Below are 23115 nucleotides of genomic sequence, written 5' to 3' on the forward strand. Positions count from 1 at the left end.
TGATGTTTAATAATGATGCTATTTCTGTTTACAATAAATAAGAAATCAGCATTAATTAAAATATAAGATTTATGCATATTTTACGACCGGGTAACGCCGGGCGGCCTGTTATATATATATATATATATATATATATATATATATATATATATATATATATATATATATCTTTTCAAGGGAAATAAGGTAAAAAAAACCCGATAAAAGTGCTCGATATGTTAATAGAGCGGTATATGAATTTTTAATTTTTTATTGAGCCCATAATAAATTTACATTACTGTTTCCATTGGATTTTCACCCCAGGAGATGAGGTAGAGTACCAATTTCATCGGAATTTATAGGTGGACCCATAAATTCCGATGAAATTGGTACTCTACCTCATCTCCTGGGGTGAAAATCCAATGGAAACAGTAATGTAAATTTATTATGGGCTCAATAAAAAATTAAAAAATTATATATATATATATATATATATATATATATATATATATATATATATATATATATATATATATATTCAGGCAAACATTATTAAAAACAACAGAGATACCTTACTTGATGATTCTTTTTTCATTTTTTCGATCTTTCGTAAGATCTTTTTAACTTCAAGAAAGAATCGAAAGCGCTCGTGTGAACCATGGAACATTTGTAAATACCTTCCATCAAAAAATCTTACGAAAGATCGAAAAAATGAAACAAAGAATCATTAAGCAAGGTATCTCTGTTGTTTTTAATAATATTTGCCTGAATGAAGGAATGCTGCCTAAATACACTAATATATATATATATATATATATATATATATATATATATTTCAGAGGAAACATAATTTAATTTAAATACCAAAAAAAAAAAAAACGGGCAGGTGAAATTATTAAAATTTCCTTAAGGCCTTATCGTCTGACCCTCTAAGAGGAAACGTCAGAATGATAAATTAAAAACTAAGAAACGAATGAGGGAAGAAGGGAATTTTGGTTTCAGTTGGAAGAAAAGTGAAAAAAAAAAAAAAAAAAAAAACTCACTGTTCAGGTGGTTTTAAATCAATGAATATCTCCAACTGATGTTTCAGAATCTTTTTGTCTACACAGGCTAGGTCGAGAGTTGTTAATAACTAACGCCTCAATGATATTGAGATGATATTTCGACCTCGCATTGTATAAAACAGAAAACCACCCATCGGAATATTGATCAGAACACCTATTTATACTCAACAGGTGATTACCAATGGCGGACTCATGAGCTTGGGAGTGCCCGGATGTTCTCGACACCTGGTGTAGTCGAATATCCCGAGGGATATGTTGGGATATTCTCATTTCTAATCTTTGGGATGTTTTGCCAACGTAGTCAGCTCCACACTGACAAACAAATTTATAAACAACAGAATTCTTTTGAATGGTTGGCAAAACATCTTTACGAAAAGAAGAGAAAAAGGTTCGAGTTGTGTAAACTACTCTAAGCATAGTAGGTGGAAAACAACGTTGAGTAGCAGAAGAAATCCTTTTAACAATATGAAGGCCAACAGGACCCAACCATGGTAATTTTAAATAAATGGGACAACGTGATGGACCAATATGTTTAACACTATTAAATGTAGTAATTTTACGTTCAATAGTAGATTTTATTATATTAATGGGATATTCATTGCTAAGAAAAATATTTGTGATTTCCCCAAGTTCCGTATCAAGACGGTTTGGTGAACAAATCATAAGTGCACGATGCGTAAGAGCGCTAATGAGGTTTATTTTTCTAGACTGAGGGGCAAAAGAAAACCAATTAAGATAGAGCCCTGTAAATGTAGGTTTTCTATATACGGAGGTCTCAAACGTAGTACCAACTTTAGAAACGCGAACGTCGAGGAATGGGAGAGAGCCACAGTCCTCAACCTCCATAGTAAATTGTAACGATAGATGCAGGTTGCAAAGAAGACGAAGAAACTGTTCAGCTTCACTCCGTGAGGGAAAGCATGCAAAAGTATCATCGACGTAGCGTGTGTAGAATGCTGGCTTAGTAATTTTGGAAAATAATTCGTTTTCCAAAAATCCAACGAAAATGTTGGCTAGCGAAGGACCAAGAGGGCTACCCATAGATATCCCGTCAATTTGCCGGTACATAATGTTGTTGAAACTAAAGGAGACTGATTTAGTAGCAAGTTCCATCAGTTCAACGAAAATTCGTTCAGGAAATTGTGGAGATTTTGAGGGGCCACGGTATAGATAGTCAGCACAAATACCAATGGTTTCATACAAAGGTATATTAGTAAAGAGACTATTAATGTCAAAGGAAGCTAAGAACTCGGTATTTTTAGATAAAGATAATTTTTGTATCTGAGATACGAATTGAAAAGAATCAGAGATACAATGGACCGAATAAAAAGAAAGCACAGGTTTAAGAAGATCAACCAGTCATTTCCCAAGTTCGTGTTGTGCAGAACCCAACATAGATAAAATGGGTCGCAAAGGAATGTTGGGTTTATGGACCTTGGGTAAACCGTACATTCTAGGCCTTTGAGAGCTGATGGGTCGGATTCTATCATAAATCTCCTTAGAAATAAATCCACTTTTATGAAGTTGAAGAAATCTTTTCTGGATTTTTATTTCCATACCAAAAGTATCATCATGGCTTAAATCACCCAAACGGAGAAATTTACTTTTATCGTCCAAGATTTGTAACATTTTGGAGATATAATCCGTTTTGTTAAGTATAACAACACCCGATCCTTTATCCGGGCGAGAAAGATAAATGTCGGGATTAGACCTAATTAATTTTGCCGCTTCAAAATGATTTTTCTGCCAAACAAAATCACTAGATTTAGTATTTATGGCAGAAAACCTCCGACCTAATTCGCCCAACTGAATTTTAACACTAGTTAATTCATCAGTAGAGATAGGCGAATGGTGTTTTAATTGAGTATATAATAATTCAATTTCACTAAATATTGAAATTTTATCAACAAAAGGGGGAGGAATGCAAAATTGTAAGCCAGCAGATAAAACAAATTCTTCTGTATTGGACAAAACATGAGAAGAATAATTAAATATATGTTTATCCAAATTTGTTATAATCCCAAACTTCTTAGTAATTAAATTTTTTAAATATTTATCATAAGAAGAAGTACATTTATTACGGGTAAAATTATCGCCAATGGATAAAAACCTGGAAAAACGGAGTTTATCAAAGAAAGATAGTTCTTTCCAAACCATGGCCCAAAGTAAAAGGTGTTTACTACGTAACGAATTATATGTATTGGAATTAAATAGGATTTCATCTTGTATATATACACACACACACACACACAGTAGGATACGGTTTTTCAGGTTACGATGTGGAATACAATGTTTTTCTGACCCCTGGTCACGGTATTTGCCTCACCTTACGGTGTTATTTATAATCGTATTTGATTATATACATGTTTATTATATACTGTACCGTATTTTGTCACTAATTTTTTATACCGTATCCCGAGGTTCTACTGTAATAGCCATTTTAGACAAGACAAAGCCATATGTTGGTATACATAGATTTATTTGTCGATGCAATAAGGAGACACAGTAATTAGGAAAAAAGTTATATGCTCTTTATACCTATTTCGAAGCCTAATCTTGTCAGAAATGAGGCTAGTGTGCAAACATTTCAATCTATGTATACCAACATCTTGTCTATAATTGCTATTATATTTAAGCTACACCAAACCTGTTGAGCTTTACACATCTTTATAGGCTTAATCTTAAAGAAGCTTTACACACACACACACACACACACACACACACACACACACACACACACACACACACACACACACACACAGGTATTTAATAATTTAATGATTATTATAGTAAATATAAATATATATATATGTATGTATAGTAATAATATTTAGTAATAAATAGTAACATATAGTGATAAGTAGTGAGATTGTACAACTAAAAACAAAATAGGCATAAGTCTCACACAATTTATACTAGAATTGTTTGCCAGGATCCGTGGCATAGTGAACAGAGCATTTGATAAAATTCAATTGTAAGTTACATTCTTTTGGAAGTTGAAGGTACACAGGCGACATTCAAAATACAATTGCAAATTACTTAGGACGGGACTTACGGGACGATTTATGGCGTGTTTACTCAACGTCGAGGTCATCAATTTGTAGTGTGGTCCCTGACTTTGGTGGAGACAACCTTGGACGAGGATAGCGTCTTTAGGTATTGCTAAGAACCACATTAACGAGGATTAGTTATTCTTAATATTTATATTCTTCGGACTACTGTTCTCACCTTGAGTGTCATTTTCGCAACGTTTCCGTCGATGTAACCTCCGACCTTCTTCTGGTGTAACTTGTCGGATTTAGGAATGTTTCTGCCGAACTCGAGAATTTGGATGGAATTTCGAACGGAACCTTTTATTCACTTCATTTGGGTAGCATGCTCTCGTTCCATCAGCCATGACTGGATAGAGGTACTAAGTAATTTGCAATTACATTTTTAGGCCGCCCAACCTGAGAATTGAACCTTCCACCTTCAGGGGAATATCACTTTTACAATTGATTTTGCCAAGTACTCTTACCAATACGCCACGGATCCTAAGTCAAAATGCTCATGATGTGAATTTGGCAGCGTTGCACTATGTATGTGTATGATATGTTTACCTTGTTCTGTTTTTCTTTTTGTCTTCCCAAGACTACCTCAATATATAATACTAACAATATTTAGACAAACTAAGCAAATCTTAAACTTTTCTGAGTTCTTATGCAGAAGATGACTCGTTTTTCCGTGAATGTTGCGTCGGCAGCTTACGTAAATGGTCAGAATATGGCGAAACACTAAGCCAATGCAGCAGATGCCAATTAATAAATTGGAAGAAAATATTAGTTTTATTCAAAATTTAAATATTAAAAATGAACCTTAGTAAAGGCACCCTTTTGAGGTAAATCATTTTCACAATCACTGCAATTTTCCATACAGAGTGTAAGACAAACCTTGTTCTATCTCTTACATTAATGTGGATACTGACATAAATATTGTAATCGTTTTATGGGTATTTATGCAAAGAACGACCTTTTTTTTCCGTGAATGTTGCCTCGGCATATTCCGGCAGTTTACATAAACTGCCAGAATATGGCGAAACTCTTAGTCAATGCAGCAGACGAAAGTTAATAAATTGGAAGAAAATAGTTTTTATCATGCAAAAAATGAAATCATTAAAAATGAATAAATTTTAATAAAGTCGTCAAAATGAATCTAGCGGGTTTGCAGATTATGCTACAGTTGCCGGAGAAAAAGTTCTTTCATTTTGCCAAGAATAAAAACAAATCGGAAACAGATGCCGAACATGTGCAAGAAATGCATTTAAAAAAAAGTATTCTTCAAACAGTAACATTACTTACAAAAAATAGCAAATAAGTTAATAAATAAAAGTAAAAACAAAAAAGTTTACATCATTGCCAAACATTATTTTACAAAATAAATAAATAAATAAATAAATAAATATCCACGAAACTCACCGTAGATCGATTTTCTAACTGTATTTCCATTTTTCGTCATTGAAATTACTATACGATAAATGTTTTTTATTATGACATTTTTTTTCTAGCGTTTTAAAATTTGATCAGCGCTCGGCATATTCCGGCGGTTTACGTAAGTTACCGGAATATGTCGAAACAACGTCCACGAAAAAAACGGATCATTCTCTGCACAAGTACCCTTTTATTTTGCAGGCTTGATTTCACTCCATATTCAACGCCAATGCAATCGGATATTGGTTATAGTGGGACGAGTCACATATTTCAGCCAGTCACCCTTCATCTGAACTCGGAACCAAATCGAGAATCAACAGCATCAATATTATCGTCACATGGCCACCATTTCACGCAGTCTCATCTCCCAAAGTTCCGTGCGCAACCACCATTGTTACTCCCCTCTCCACATCCTTCATATTCCTGCAAGAACATAAGATATGAAAACAGAGGATCAAGCAGAAAACCTTTTTATGGTAACAGTCCATTTTTCCGCGATGATGATGTCGTAGGGTCCGTCGACGCGCAAGAAATGGCGGAGAACAAACACAAAGATCTGTACGCGAGACATTTCGACAGCGATGAAAGAAACACGTCGCCTCCACCTACAAAGCGGAACAAAAGAGATTCCAATTCGTCCGGTAAGAATTGTTTATTTGGCTTTCTTTCTTTCTTTCTTTCTTTTTCTTTCTTTATTGTTTTTGAGGTAAGCCTTAACAACCTTAACAACTACAAAAACCTTTCTCAACCAACGATTACCATGACAAATGACACCCTACCTGAAATCCCATCTTTCAAACTCCTCGGCCTAACATTCACAGACAATATGAATTGGAACAAATGCAAGGCTGTTGCAAAGAAGGTGGACTCCTAGGTGTATCAGAATTTTTGTAGGAATTTTTGACACCCCTAACACGAAACTGCGAATAAAATATAAAAAAACTCGTAATTTCTCTTTTAAAAGTGGGTTGTTTATTTTCTTTATGGATTATACTTCCAAAATAAACTATTAAAGTTGTTTTAAAAGTAATAGAAATATATATTTTTTAAAAATAGTAATGAATTTTACGAACTCAATATTTTTCAATTTTTAAAATTTAAAAAATCTATCCAAATTTTTCTATTGATTCTATTTTTACGATATTTTCAGGGTCAATGTGAAATTTTATGCTCTTTCCAATAAATCGAATATAATATTTTAGACAAACGTTTATTTTTAAATTCACGCCCCCCCATTTTCAAGTGTCTATTAAAAAGTAAATAATTAATTTACTCACCAAAGTGTTATATATCACAAATTGAAGAAAAAAGGTCAATAAATAATATATTCAAATTAAAATTAAGTAGTGTTTTTTTAGAAATTTACCTGTAAAGTTCGAAGTTTAAACCTTTTTTTTAAACCACGTTGTTTGTTTTTTCTTTTGTTTTTTTTTTTAATGAAACCTTGGTCCTTGCTCCTTTAATTGAAAAAAAATTAGGGCTTGAATTACATTTTTTGAGTAGTTATAAGCTTGGAAAGACGGGGGTCGAATAATTCACGGCTCCCATTTTGAAATGTCTATTAAAAAGTAAATAATTAATTTACTCACCAAAGTGTTATATATCACAAATTGAAGAGAAAAGGTCAATAAATAATATATTCAAATTTAAAACAAAAAAGTAGTGTTTTTTTTAGAAATTTACCTGTAAAGTCCGAAGTTTAAAACCTTTATAAAAAAAACACATTGTTTTTTTTTTAATGAAACCTTGGTCCTTGCTCCTTTAATTGAAAAAACAATTAGGCAGTGAATAACATTTTTCGAGGAGTTATAAGCTTGGAAAGACAGGGGGTCGAATAATTCACTATTTTTCACGAAATTTCTGACACACCTAGTGGACTCCCTCTACCGTACTAAAAAAAATGACTCGCACAAGAGAGAATCTTATGTATTTACAAATGCACAATTTACCCACACATGGGAGATTGTTGCCAAATTTGGGCTGGAGCACTTACCAAACCTATCTCACTCTTTGACAGAGTCCACAAAAGAACCTCAAATCTAATCGGTACCGCACTGTCGGCCAAGCTTCAGTCACTGTCCCATCGCCTAATGTCGTGCCTTGTTTTACTTTAATAGAAAGCGTTCTGATAAACATAAAACTTGTGTCCACCCGTCGACGCACTCCCAACAAGTAGCAAACACACACTCCTTCACTGTTGAGATCCATAGATACCGGCAAGCTTTCTACTCTAACAGTTTCTTCCCTCGGATTGCAAGACTTTGAAATTCCGCCCTGTTTCCTGCTTCTCTGACTGTACTAAATTGTAGAAGTTTAGATGTAATGTGAACAGATATCTTGTTGCTCAACTCCCCACAGTTACCTGTTAGACATGATCTCAAATAGAAAACCCTTACGTTTCAAATTTTAATAGGTTTTGTTTGGAACGAAAAAGAGTAAAATAAAATTCTGCAAGTCAAGAGACATACAAAACAGATAGTACTACACAAAAACAATCCATAGAAATTTAATAAACAACAAACAACACAAAAACAATCCATAGACATTTAATAAACAACAAACTACACAAAAAGAATCCATAGACATTTAATGAACAACAAACAACACAAAAACAATCCATCGACATTTAATAAACAACAAACTACACAAAAACAATCCATAGACGTTTAATAAACAACAAACAATACAAAAACAATCAATAGACATTTAATAAACAACAAACTACACAAAAACAATCCGTACACATTTAATAAACAACAAACTACACAAAAACAATCTATAGACGTTTAATAAACAACAAACAACACAAAAACAATCCATAGACATTTAATAAACAACAAACTACACAAAAACAATCCATAGACATTTAATAAACAACAAACAACACAAAAATAATACATAGACATTTAATAAACAACAAACAACACAAAAACAACCCATATACATTTAATGAACAACAAACAACACAAAAGTAATACATAGACATTTAATAAACAACAAACTACACAAAAACAATCCATAAACATTTAATAAACAACAAACAAAAAAAACAATCCATATACATTTAATAAACAACAAACTACACAAAAACAATCCATAAACATTTAATAAACAACAAACTACACAAAAACAATCCATAGACATTTAATAAACAACACACAACACAAAAATAATACATAGAAATTTAATAAACAACAAACAACACAAAAAAATCCATAAACATTCAATAAACAACAAACTACAGAAAAACAATCCATAAACATTTAATAAACAACAAACAACAAAAACAATCCATATACATTTAATAAACAACAAACTACACAAAAACAACCCATAAACATTTAATAAACAACAAACAACACAAAAACAACCCATAGACATTTAATAAACAACAAACAACACAAAAAAATCCATAGCATTTTTAAAATTCACTGGCTGTGATTATTAAGGGTATTCATATTTCTGCTGAAGCTGTTCATTTAAATAAATTAAATTAAATTGAAATCATAAAAATTGGTCAGTCACCCCATAAGATGTATAGCAATAAAATACTGAATTTTCAAAAGTCTACGACAATTTTAAATGCTTGTACACAAAAAGTCTGGAATCTTATTTAAGGAGCTTCGTACATTCCCGCATTCATCCTGATGCCTTTTTTTTTCAATAAATTCAGGTATTCACAACTCGTATGGACAAAACTAAATAGGGCGTCGTCATCTTCACATCTTTTAAGATGGCTTCCCATAACGTTCTTAACAGTTTTTCAAACCTTTCTATCTTAAGTTGCATGTTCAAATCTTGAAATTGTTTGATCTGGAGTTTTTACTGTAGATGTTGATACGTACAAGGTGTGAGAGATCCTTCTCGATAACTTTAAGCCATTTTATTGGAGTCTTTCCCGACATTCTTTTTACTGATTGAAGTGTTTAATCACGCGATATCAAGCTTGTATTTGTTGGCGTCTTTCTCCAAATTCTTTTTTTTTCTAGTTGCTCAATATTCTTCGTGCATTGAATCGGTCCCGCACTGTCGGCAAAGCTCCAGTCACTGTCGCATCGCCTAATGTCGTACCCTTGTGCCTGTTTTACTTTAATAGAAAGCGTTCTGATAAACATAAAACTTGTGTCCACCCGTCGACGTACTCCCGACAAGTAGCAAACACACACTCCTTAACTGTTGAGATCCATAGATACCGGCAAGCTTTCTACTCTAACAGTTTCTTCCCTCAAATTGTTAGACTTTGAAACTCCGCCCTGTTTCCTGCTTCTCTGACTGTACTAAATTGTAGAAGTTTAGATGTAATGTGAACAGATATCTTGTTGCTCAACTCCCCACAGTTACCTGTTGGACATGATCTCAAATAGAAGACCCTTACGTTTACTATTTTAATGGGTTTTGTTTGGAACGAAAAAGGGTAAAAAAATTCTGCAAGTCAAGAGACATACAAAACAGATAGTACTACACAAAAACAATCCATAGACATTTAATAAAAAACAAACAACACAAAAACAATCAATAGACATTTAATAAACAACAAACAACACAAAAACAATCAATAGACATTTAATAAACAACAAACAACACAAAAACAATCCATAGACATTTAATAAACAACAAACTACACAAAAACAATCCATAGACGTTTAATAAACAACAAACAACACAAAACAATCCATAGACATTTAATAAACAACAAACTACACAAAAACAATCCATAAACATTTAATAAACAACAAACAACAGAAAAACAATCCATAGACATTTAATAAACAACAAACAACAGAAAAACAATCCATAGACATTTAATAAACAACAAACAATACAAAAGTAATACATAGACATTTAATAAACAACAAACAATACAAAAGTAATACATAGACATTTAATAAACAACAAACTACACAAAAACAATTCATAGACATTTAATAAACAACAAACTACACAAAAACAATCCATAGACGTTTAATAAACAACAAACAACACAAAACAATCCATAGACATTTAATAAACAACAAACTACACAAAAACAATCCATAAACATTTAATAAACAACAAACAACAGAAAAACAATCCATAGACATTTAATAAACAACAAACAACAGAAAAACAATCCATAGACATTTAATAAACAACAAACAATACAAAAGTAATACATAGACATTTAATAAACAACAAACAATACAAAAGTAATACATAGACATTTAATAAACAACAAACTACACAAAAGCAATCCATACACATGTAATAAACAACAAACTACACAAAAACAATCCATATACATTTAATAAACAACAAACTACACAAAAACAATCCATAAACATTTAATAAACAACAAACTACACAAAAACAATCCATAGACATTTAATAAACAACACACAACACAAAAATAATACATAGAAATTTAATAAACAACAAACAACACAAAAAAATCCATAAACATTCAATAAACAACAAACTACAGAAAAACAATCCATAAACATTTAATAAACAACAAACAACAAAAACAATCCATATACATTTAATAAACAACAAACTACACAAAAACAACCCATAAACATTTAATAAACAACAAACAACACAAAAACAACCCATAGACATTTAATAAACAACAAACAACACAAAAAAATCCATAGCATTTTTAAAATTCACTGGCTGTGATTATTAAGGGTATTCATATTTCTGCTGAAGCTGTTCATTTAAATAAATTAAATTAAATTGAAATCATAAAAATTGGTCAGTCACCCCATAAGATGTATAGCAATAAAATACTGAATTTTCAAAAGTCTACGACAATTTTAAATGCTTGTACACAAAAAGTCTGGAATCTTATTTAAGGAGCTTCGTACATTCCCGCATTCATCCTGATGCCTTTTTTTTTCAATAAATTCAGGTATTCACAACTCGTATGGACAAAACTAAATAGGGCGTCGTCATCTTCACATCTTTTAAGATGGCTTCCCATAACGTTCTTAACAGTTTTTCAAACCTTTCTATCTTAAGTTGCATGTTCAAATCTTGAAATTGTTTGATCTGGAGTTTTTACTGTAGATGTTGATACGTACAAGGTGTGAGAGATCCTTCTCGATAACTTTAAGCCATTTTATTGGAGTCTTTCCCGACATTCTTTTTACTGATTGAAGTGTTTAATCACGCGATATCAAGCTTGTATTTGTTGGCGTCTTTCTCCAAATTCTTTTTTTTTCTAGTTGCTCAATATTCTTCGTGCATTGAATCGGTCCCGCACTGTCGGCAAAGCTCCAGTCACTGTCGCATCGCCTAATGTCGTACCCTTGTGCCTGTTTTACTTTAATAGAAAGCGTTCTGATAAACATAAAACTTGTGTCCACCCGTCGACGTACTCCCGACAAGTAGCAAACACACACTCCTTAACTGTTGAGATCCATAGATACCGGCAAGCTTTCTACTCTAACAGTTTCTTCCCTCAAATTGTTAGACTTTGAAACTCCGCCCTGTTTCCTGCTTCTCTGACTGTACTAAATTGTAGAAGTTTAGATGTAATGTGAACAGATATCTTGTTGCTCAACTCCCCACAGTTACCTGTTGGACATGATCTCAAATAGAAGACCCTTACGTTTACTATTTTAATGGGTTTTGTTTGGAACGAAAAAGGGTAAAAAAATTCTGCAAGTCAAGAGACATACAAAACAGATAGTACTACACAAAAACAATCCATAGACATTTAATAAAAAACAAACAACACAAAAACAATCAATAGACATTTAATAAACAACAAACAACACAAAAACAATCAATAGACATTTAATAAACAACAAACAACACAAAAACAATCCATAGACATTTAATAAACAACAAACTACACAAAAACAATCCATAGACGTTTAATAAACAACAAACAACACAAAACAATCCATAGACATTTAATAAACAACAAACTACACAAAAACAATCCATAAACATTTAATAAACAACAAACAACAGAAAAACAATCCATAGACATTTAATAAACAACAAACAACAGAAAAACAATCCATAGACATTTAATAAACAACAAACAATACAAAAGTAATACATAGACATTTAATAAACAACAAACAATACAAAAGTAATACATAGACATTTAATAAACAACAAACTACACAAAAACAATTCATAGACATTTAATAAACAACAAACTACACAAAAACAATCCATAGACGTTTAATAAACAACAAACAACACAAAACAATCCATAGACATTTAATAAACAACAAACTACACAAAAACAATCCATAAACATTTAATAAACAACAAACAACAGAAAAACAATCCATAGACATTTAATAAACAACAAACAACAGAAAAACAATCCATAGACATTTAATAAACAACAAACAATACAAAAGTAATACATAGACATTTAATAAACAACAAACAATACAAAAGTAATACATAGACATTTAATAAACAACAAACTACACAAAAGCAATCCATACACATGTAATAAACAACAAACTACACAAAAACAATCCATAGACGTTTAATAAACAACAAACAACACAAAACAATCCATAGACATTTAATAAACAACAAACAACACAAAAACAATCCATAAACATTTAATAAACAACAAAAAACAGAAAAACAATCCGTAGACATTTAATAAACAACAAACAACACAAAAACAATCAATAGACATTTAATAAACAACAAACAACACAAAAACAATCCATAGACATTTAATAAACAACAAACTACACAAAAACAATCCATAGACATTTAATAAACAACAAACTACACAAAAACAATCCATAAACATTTAATAAACAACAAACAACAGAAAAACAATCCATAGACATTTAATAAAAAACAAACAACACAAAAACAATCAATAGACATTTAATAAACAACAAACAACACAAAAACAATCCATAGACATTTAATAAACAACAAACTACACAAAAACAATCCATACACATTTAATAAACAACAAACTACACAAAAACAATCCATAGACGTTTAATAAACAACAAACAACACAAAACAATCCATAGACATTTAATAAACAACAAACTACACAAAAACAATCCATAAACATTTAATAAACAACAAACAACAGAAAAACAATCCATAGACATTTAATAAACAACAAACAACAGAAAAACAATCCATAGACATTTAATAAACAACAAACAATACAAAAGTAATACATAGACATTTAATAAACAACAAACAATACAAAAGTAATACATAGACATTTAATAAACAACAAACTACACAAAAACAATCCATACACATTTAATAAACAACAAACTACACAAAAACAATCAATAGACGTTTAATAAACAACAAACAACACAAAAAAATCCATAGACATTTAATAAACAACAAACTACACAAAAACAATCCATAAACATTTAATAAACAACAAACAACAGAAAAACAATCCATAGACATTTAATAAACAACAAACAACAGAAAAACAATCCATAGACATTTAATAAACAACAAACAATACAAAAGTAATACATAGACATTTAATAAACAACAAACAATACAAAAATAATACATAGACATTTAATAAACAACAAACAACACAAAAGTAATACATAGACATTTAATAAACAACAAACTACACAAAAACAATCCATAGACATTTAATAAACAACAAACAACACAAAAGTAATACATAGACATTTAATAAACAACAAACAATACAAAAACAATCCATAGACGTTTAATAAACAACAAACAACACAAAAAAATCCATAGACATTTAATGAACAACAAACAACACAAAAACAATCCATAGAATTTAATAAACAACAAACAACACAAAAACAATCCATAGAATTTTAATAAACAACAAACAATACAAAAACAATCCATAGACATTTAATAAACAACAAACAAAACAAAAACCATCCATAGACATTTAATAAACAACAAACAACACAAAACAATCCACAGGCATTTAATAAACAACAAACAACACAAAAACAATCCATAGATATTTAATAAACAACAAACAACACAAAAACAATCCATAGATATTTAATAAACAACAAACAACACAAAAACAATCCATAGATATTTAATAAACGACAAACAACACAAAAATAATCCATAGACGTTTAATAAACAACAAACTACACAAAAATGTAATCACTCTATACGATGAGCCTTCAATAAGTTCCCAGACTTTTCACGTATGAGCACTTTTATTGATAGTACACACATGGAACTCTAATCCTTTTTAAAGTTATCTCATCCGGCTGCAATACAGTTGTTGTACTGTCCCAACAGCTGGAAGGACCCATGGAAGTCCCCTTGTGTGAGCGTATCAATGACAATCGTCACAGCTACTTTCATCTATTTAATTGTCTCATAACGACAACCTCTAAGGGTTTCCTTGAGCTTAGGGAATAACCAAAAGTTACAGAGATCAAGATCTGGACCATAAGGAGAGTGAGGAACTGTCTTAGTCAAATTGTCTGCTACAAAGATGGGGTTGTGGACTGATGCATGTGCGCAAATCTTCCACAAATTCAGTTCTTCGCAAATAATTGTGAATACAGTTCCCACACTGCCATCAAACTGTGCACATTGTCTCTATAGACACATGACGCACCTTATCCATAAAATTTTCTTTATTTGGCGAATAATTTCACTTCTCACACCTCTCATCATCCCGCACAGACTCCCTGCCTTCATTGAATCTCTTATGTCATTCAAAAACTGATGCTGCATTCATGCAAGATGGTCCAAAATCCGTCTGAAGCATTCTATACGTTTCTGTGGCAATTTTTTCATTTAAAACATTTTTTTGCATATCGTCCTTCTAAAGTGTCACCACGTCCAGATTGCATTTTTAAAATTCACTGGCTGTGATAATCAAGCTTTAGTAGAGGGTATTCCAATTTCTGCTGTAGCTGTTCATTTAAATAAACTAAATTGAATTGAAATCATAAAAATTGGTCAGTCACCCCATAAGATGTATAGCAATAAAATACTGAATTTTCAAGAGTCTACGACAATTTTAAATGCTTGTACACAAAAAGTCTGGAATCTTATTCATCCTGGTGCCTTTTTTTTTTCAATAAATTCAGGTATTCACAACTCGTATGGACAAAACTAAATAGGGCGTCGTCATCTTCACATCTTTTAAGATGGCTTCCCATAACGTTCTTAACAGTTTTTCAAACCTTTCTATCTTAAGTTGCATGTTCAAATCTTGAAATTGTTTGATCTGGAGTTTTTACTGTAGATGTTGATACGTACAAGGTGTGAGAGATCCTTCTCGATAACTTTAAGCCATTTTATTGGAGTCTTTCCTGACATTCTTTTTACTGATTGAAGTGTTTAATCACGCGATATCAAGCTTGTATTTGTTGGCGTCTTTCTCCAAATTCTTTTTTTTCCAGTTGTTCAATATTCTTCGTGCATTGAACGCTACAAAGTTTGAACCTGTCAACATGAAACAGCCACAATAGTTTTTACAAGCATTCGCGGATATTCAATGTAATTTACACTGCTATAAAGTAAAGTCATGTGTGGCAATTACCGCGTCGTCGCAATCATGCGAACGATTCGAAAATATGGCGGATGTAATATATTATGTTACTGACAATTTGAGGTATTTCTATATCGGACGAACGAATCACAATATTGAATTTAAAGTAAAACAAATAGCGTCTACGTAATTCTTATGACGCATATTGCAACATATCCCAAAATTACGAAAAACGATAAGCTAGAAACATAATTATTAATGAAAAAAGCAATTTGTGAAATGAGGTGAAATCACTATATTCTGCTTACTAAAAAAGAAAAAAACGCTAAACAAAACAAAAACAAAAAAAAAGATAAGTTGACAGGGGATATAATTAAGTTCTGCTGCTTACGTCACGTAATGAACGTAATTCAAAACGTCGGACAAATTTTATTCCTCCATATCTCAAACATTATCGAAACCTGTTTTTCATTAATATTTATTTTTCTATCTTATCGTTTTCCGAATTTTTTGGGTATGTTACTATGTGCGACATGACAATTACGTAGGCACCATTTGTTTTACTTGAAATTCAATATTTCGATAGTGTCCGTTCACAACGTTTGTAGGGGTGTTCAAAAATGTTATATAAACTAGTTCAAATTGCGCTTTAACGGAGTTTTCAATTTTCGTTCGTTCACAATTTGCTTACGAATTCGCACCGGACGATTTTCTAGTCTTGTCTCGAACATCACCGAAGAAATGTCTGTGAAATCACTATTTATCTAAATCGTTGTTGATAATGTTGAAGAAGCCAGCAAATCAATGGTGGCCGACTATAAACGTCAGTACGTTGACCTCGGTATTAACACCGCCCACATCCGGTGTATTATTTTAGCCTTCACTTACGGTAACTCGGCAAATAATAGTTTGTTTATTTTTCTTTTTTGTTAGGTAAAGGAATACTATATTACATTAAAAACAAAAATAAATGGATGTGAAATATATTACAGATTTACAGTTTGACAAATAATAATCCACATTTTTGGATGATAAAATCTCTTAAAGATTTAGAAAAAAAAAGTGGAGGCTGATAGAACTTCTTCGCATCGGGCTAAGACATTACCACCAAAATTGAATGGTTCGAAATTTATAGTCAATCAAGAAATGGTCTATTTATTAAACAGGGTGTCTAAAAAGTCACTGAAGGGGGTTGAACTTAAATAGATTCTTTATCTTTCATGATATCCTTCTCTAATTTTAACACAATGTGGCTAAGACATTTCTTCTTTCTCTCTCTATTCCCTTTCTTCGTGCTCTGTTTTTTCTCTTTATATTCTTTTGCTAAACTAATTCTCCGTTTGGCTTTCTTCTTTCCAGACGCATCCAGCACGACTTCACAAGAGAATTCTGTGAGTACAACAACAAGCTCTGCGAAAGTAGCACCAATTCCAACCAATCCATCAAGATTCTCCCCGCACAAAGTTCTTCCGTCGGCCGCATTGAACATGAGTCCGCCATCTTCCTATTCCATTCCACCATTTTGCCTGTTAAATCCACAGATGACAGATCCGAACATCTACGTCAGTCCCAGCAACCTAACACAGGAGAATGTCTTTGAGACGGCTGCTCGCCTTCTGTTCATGTCGGTTAAATGGGCACGAAACATTCCGTCATTCTTGCAACAACCTTTCCGGGATCAGGCGATTTTATTGGAAGAAGCCTGGTGTGAATTGTTCATTCTTAGCACATCCCAATGGTCGTTACCTATTGATGTCGGTGAGAATCTTACCTCTTATTTTGTTAAAGCTGAATTAATCAAGTTTTTTTTTTATTTATTAAGAAGTCATCACATATTTAGGCCCAAAAGCCACTTGAGGATAAGGATTAATAGGTATCAAGTAAGACAACACTGTGATGACGGGTAGTAGTGAAAATTAGGTAGAATTTTGTTGTAATAGAGGACGGTTTAACAAGTATTTGTCTACATTGAACTTGAAAACGACCATGTTGTAACCAGCTGGAAAGCAGCCTTATGGTATAAAGTCCCAAGCGTGGACAGTTCTAGGAAAGAAAGAAACTTTATTCATGGAATTTTCGTTTAGTTTTAAACACAAATAAGGGTAATTGTTGATAGTGATTGTAGCTAGACGAGTGTTTGTTGTGAATGTTTTACAGGAGATTTTTTTCTTTATATACTAATCAACACAAGATACATACTAACATATTTTATAAAACCATATTTTATAAAAAAATATTTTATAAAAACTATTTAATGAAAATATTTTATAAAAACATATTTTATAAAAACATATTTTATAAAAAAATATTTTATAGAAACATATTTTATGAAAACATATTTTATAAAAACATATTTTATAAAAACTATTTTATAAAAATATTTTATAAAACTATTTTATAAAACTATTTTATTATTCTATTATAAAACATATTTTATAAAAACAAACTTCATTTTAATTGAAGGGCTCTCAATCATTAGTCATCAGGGGAAGTCTTTCAGCACCAAAGTCTTGGCCATTGCGGAGATGATTGTATTGATGCATGTCCGTCCCACTTTTTCTCGAAAACTACTGGACCGATCTGGCCCAAGAAATGTTGCATGGACCTTTGCTATGATTTCATTACATATCTATGATTGAGATTACAAACATCGCTCGTGATGAATGTAGTTTCGCGTTGCGCAGGAAGTTGAGAATTTTTTTTATAGAAATCGACCCAGACAAAGCATGAAGTCACTTGAGCTAAAAATATACTACGGTAAAAAAAAAAAAAAAAAAAAAAAAAAATTAGCCAACAACAAGTGTAAGATGGAATAGATTCTGACCTCGAAAACAGCAATTCTTCCCTCTTTGTCAGAAAAAATGCTCATGTAATTTAAGAAATAAAAGATAAAATAAGAAAAGTAAGAGTTACGCAGCTGCCGAAAGTAAAACCAAGATTCACTTTTTTTTTTAATTGTATTTTCACCCCAAACAACACACAGTGCCACTTTGATGTAGGATGCTACTACCTGGTACATACTTTGTAGGGGTACTATGTAGGGAGTTGAGCAGCAAGATGTTTGTTTACATTACACCTAAACTTCCGCATGTCAGGATAGTCAGGAAAGCAGGAACACATAAGGGAATTCCAAATTCTAACAGTCCTAAGAAACTATTAAAGTAGGAGGCTTTTTTTTTTTTACATCTAGGGATTTCAACTGCGTAAGGGGTGCGATTTTGCTGCTTGTCGAGTTTGTCGGGTGTATTTCTGTCGAGAGGGCACAAGGGCTTATAGTTCGCCGGAGCATCCATCATTAAAATACTTATAAAACAGGCAGAGGGATGCAGCATTTCGTCGATGGGACAGCGGCTAAAGCCTAGCTGATAGTGCAGAAACTATTAGGTTGGTAACTCTCTTTTGAAGTCTGTCTGAAAGGGAGATACTTTCTACTCTCTTTTTAAATCTACTTGTTAACTTTTAATATCAACACACACACAAAACAAATTTATATATATATATATATATATATATATATATATATATGTGTGTGTGTGTGTGTGTGTGTGTGTGTGTGTGTGTGTGTGTGTGTAAGAGAGGAACAGTAAGAAAGAGAGGCTGGAGCGACGATGGGGAGAGGTAGATATGACTCGTTAGTAATGATGGTGTGTGAAGAGAGAGGAAGGACCCATGGCATAACGAATAAAATACTTGTTAAAGTCACACTCTTCTAGTGGTTGGCGACAAAAGATTTTAAATGAAATGCAATTGGGAAATCAGTCTTAAACACCTTATTGTCGTTTACTGTTTGCTCGCACGTGTGTGATGCATTTATGCTAAATGTAATTAAATATTTTATAGAAAATATAAGCATGTGAAGTTACGTTAATATTATTCGAGAGTAATCATCCGTCAGCCATGTTATTTTTTTTCCGGAAGTAGATTCACAACATCACTGTAAGTTATATTTTAAGATAACTAAGGACTAGATACCTGGCTTTTACATTTTACACTTCAATTTAGGCTATTAGGAATAAAAAAAATAAATAAATAAAATCTTTTAATTTGAAGTTGGCGTTGTGTCATTTTTGCTCTTTATGACGAGATAAATACACACCATTTTGGAGAAGTGAGCAAGTTAATTTCTGATATTCTTGCATTTCTGCTGTTTTTTAATGACGGCACACTAATATATGAACATATAACAATATGTCTTTATTGTCTGTAACAGTTATAGGTTGCTATGAGCGAAATTATATCCTTTTTGGTTGTTTTTATATAACCATATGTGACCACATGAAATACGTCCTTGGGGAGGCATTTTCACAGTAGCCACACTCAAAGGGCAGCTCATTTGGATCGTTTCACTGAATTGACATACCTTTAGTTCGACTCGATTACACCTGTGTAACCTTTTGCCAAAAATAACCTTTCAAACGTTATACATTTAACTCTTCTTTTTTGACAATTGATCAAGTTTGTTGTTTCTTCTCATGCAGGTGACTCAGTCAGGTTCATAATTATTATTCAAATGACCTTTTGGTACCTTTGATAATTATTTTATGTTGTTTTTGCATTTGTCACCAGGTAAACGCTTTTGTCAATATGATTTCTCGGTACACACAACCTAAATATTTAACATTCTTTGGCTAATACCATTTTAGTAATACATGATGTGATTCCGTTTTTCAGCGTCACTGATGACCGCGAATGGTTGGAGCGTCGATTCGCAGCATCCGGATAAAGTCTCTTTCATGATGACGCAGTTGCAGTTGATACAGGACGTCATTTCGCGATGCAACGAACTGCACGTCGATGCAACGGAATATGCATGCTTGAAAGCCATTATACTCTTCAGACCAGGTAAGACAAGTGATTCCACGTCAGAAACTGTTTTAAACATATTTTTTAAACAAAATATACGATACCAAAATTTCTTTGCTGTTTTCAGGGTGGAGTTTGGAAGGGCGGAGGGAGCGATGGCTGGGGCATTCAGTTGAGATGTATATCCTGAGAGAAAAGGAAATGCGATGGTAATGTGAAAATTACAGAACTGACCAATCAGATTTTGGATACTCTTAGACAGAGCTATTATCTGTGATATATATATATATATATATATATATATATATATATATATATATATATATATATATATATGTGTGTGTGTGTGTGTGTGTGTGTGTGTGTGTGTGTGTGTGTGTGTGTGTGTGATTCACATACAGTACTGTTTCGTTATATCACAACTCATCAGTGCGGCTAGACATACACGTTTCTCCAGCCGTGGCCCCAACCTACAACCGTCGAATTGACAGTCGGCTGTTCTAATATATATTATTCCTTAATTGGAATTCATTTTTGAGATGAGCATTATATATATATATATATATATATATATATATATATATATATATATATAAATATATATATATTAATTTATTTTATTTCGGACTATTATTCTCATCTTTATTAGTTGTTGTTTTTCCTATTTTATTGGTTTGGTTATTCACAACGTTTCGGCCAACTATTCCTCTGGCCTTCGTCAGGTGGTAACCGCGACGGATAGGAACTTCGAATCACCCAACTGCATTCTCAGCCATCACTGCCATCCGTAGTTGTTGTCGTCTCACCATATTTTTGGCCAAGTAAATCTCTGGCACGCTTTGGGTGGGATTGAAACCGCTTTCTTAAGATAATGTTCATCTGGAACTGTAGAGATTCAACGTCTCTATCAACTGACGAAGGGCAGAGGAATTAGTTGGCCGAAACGTTGTGAATAAACAAACCAATAAAATATGAAAAACAACAACTAATAAAGACGTAGCAGTCCGAAATAAAAATAAATTAATATATATATATATATATATGACTAAAAAATATATTTATATTTTATATATATATATATATATATATATATATATATATATATATATATATATATATATATATATAAACATATTTTCTCAATATATATATATATATATATATATATATATATATATATATATTATATGAAAATGAAGGAAGGCGAGGTGAGTTCGTTGCTTGTCTTAGTAAATTAGGAAATTTTGTATATTTTGTATATGTATTACAGTTGTATTTTGTGTCTGATGATTATCCATTTTGGAATATCTTTTAACAAAATGATGAAACGGTTAAAACCATAAAGAAATACATTGTATAATAAACCTGTTATAATGTCTTGGTTATTGCAAAATTGTAATATATATATATATAATTCACTGGGAGACTACTGCTGTGTATACTTTGTCCTGTGGCAGTTATCTGCACGTAGGGAGGTTCGCAGTAATATCAAAAAGTGTGGATGGCTCTACACAAAGCCTTCACCACTATAAGCAAATAATCTGTGTGGATTTTCGAGCAACTTAGTTGTTGTGGCAGAACCTCATACGTCGAAATCAACGGGAGAGTCCATTTAGGCCCTGAACTGGCATCTAAGCTTCAGCCTCTGTCCCATCGACGAAATGTTGCATCCCTCTGCCTTTTCTACAAGTATTTTAGTGGTGAATGCTCTGACGAACTGCAATCATTTGTGCCCCCACGACGTGAGCACCCTCGACAAACCCGACAGGCTACTAAATCCCACCCCCACACTGTAGAGATCCCTAGATGTAAAAGATCTTTTTACTCCAATAGTTTCTTCCCCAGAACCGCTAGACTTTGGAATTCCATTCCAGGTCCCTGCTTCCCCAACAGAGCAGAAGTTCAAGTGTAACGTGAACAGACATCTTGCTGCCCAAATCCCTACATAGTACCCCAGTAGTTGTTGCCCCTGATAGTAGCCCCCTACACCAAAGTGGCAATTTGCCTTGTTTGGGGTGAAAATGTAATAAAATATATATATATATATATATATATATATATATATATATATATATATATATATATGTGTGTGTATGTGTGTGTGTGTGTGTGTGTGTGTCTAAATATTCGAGAAGGGTCGAAGAGGATGGAAAGACCAAGGAGAAATTATATATGTCTACTACTACTACTACTACTACTACTACTACTACTACTACATGGATCTACTACAAAAAAGCGTGCGACAGGATCCCCCAAGCATGGATAATAGAATGCCTAAAAATGTATAAAATATTCAGCGGGATCACCAACGCAATAGAAAATGCAATGAAAA

At 32.3% G+C, this 23115-nt stretch overlaps 1 protein-coding gene across 1 annotated transcript in view; it reads left to right on the forward strand.

The window, feature by feature from the left end:
• LOC145241684 (photoreceptor-specific nuclear receptor-like) overlaps positions 1 to 23115 on the forward strand; it is a 128808-nt gene that overhangs the window by 101848 nt on the left and 3845 nt on the right. Inside the window, exons 4-6 of the mRNA XM_080104811.1 lie at positions 5711 to 6150; positions 17340 to 17738; positions 20652 to 20822. Of these exons, the coding sequence (XP_079960937.1) occupies positions 5711 to 6150; positions 17340 to 17738; positions 20652 to 20822 (1010 nt within the window). The remainder of the gene's footprint in view (positions 1 to 5710; positions 6151 to 17339; positions 17739 to 20651; positions 20823 to 23115) is intronic.

Source organism: Euprymna scolopes, chromosome 20, assembly GCF_053919585.1.
Source record: "Euprymna scolopes isolate OS-2025 chromosome 20, ASM5391958v1, whole genome shotgun sequence".
NCBI classification, from domain to species: domain Eukaryota; kingdom Metazoa; phylum Mollusca; class Cephalopoda; order Sepiida; family Sepiolidae; genus Euprymna; species Euprymna scolopes.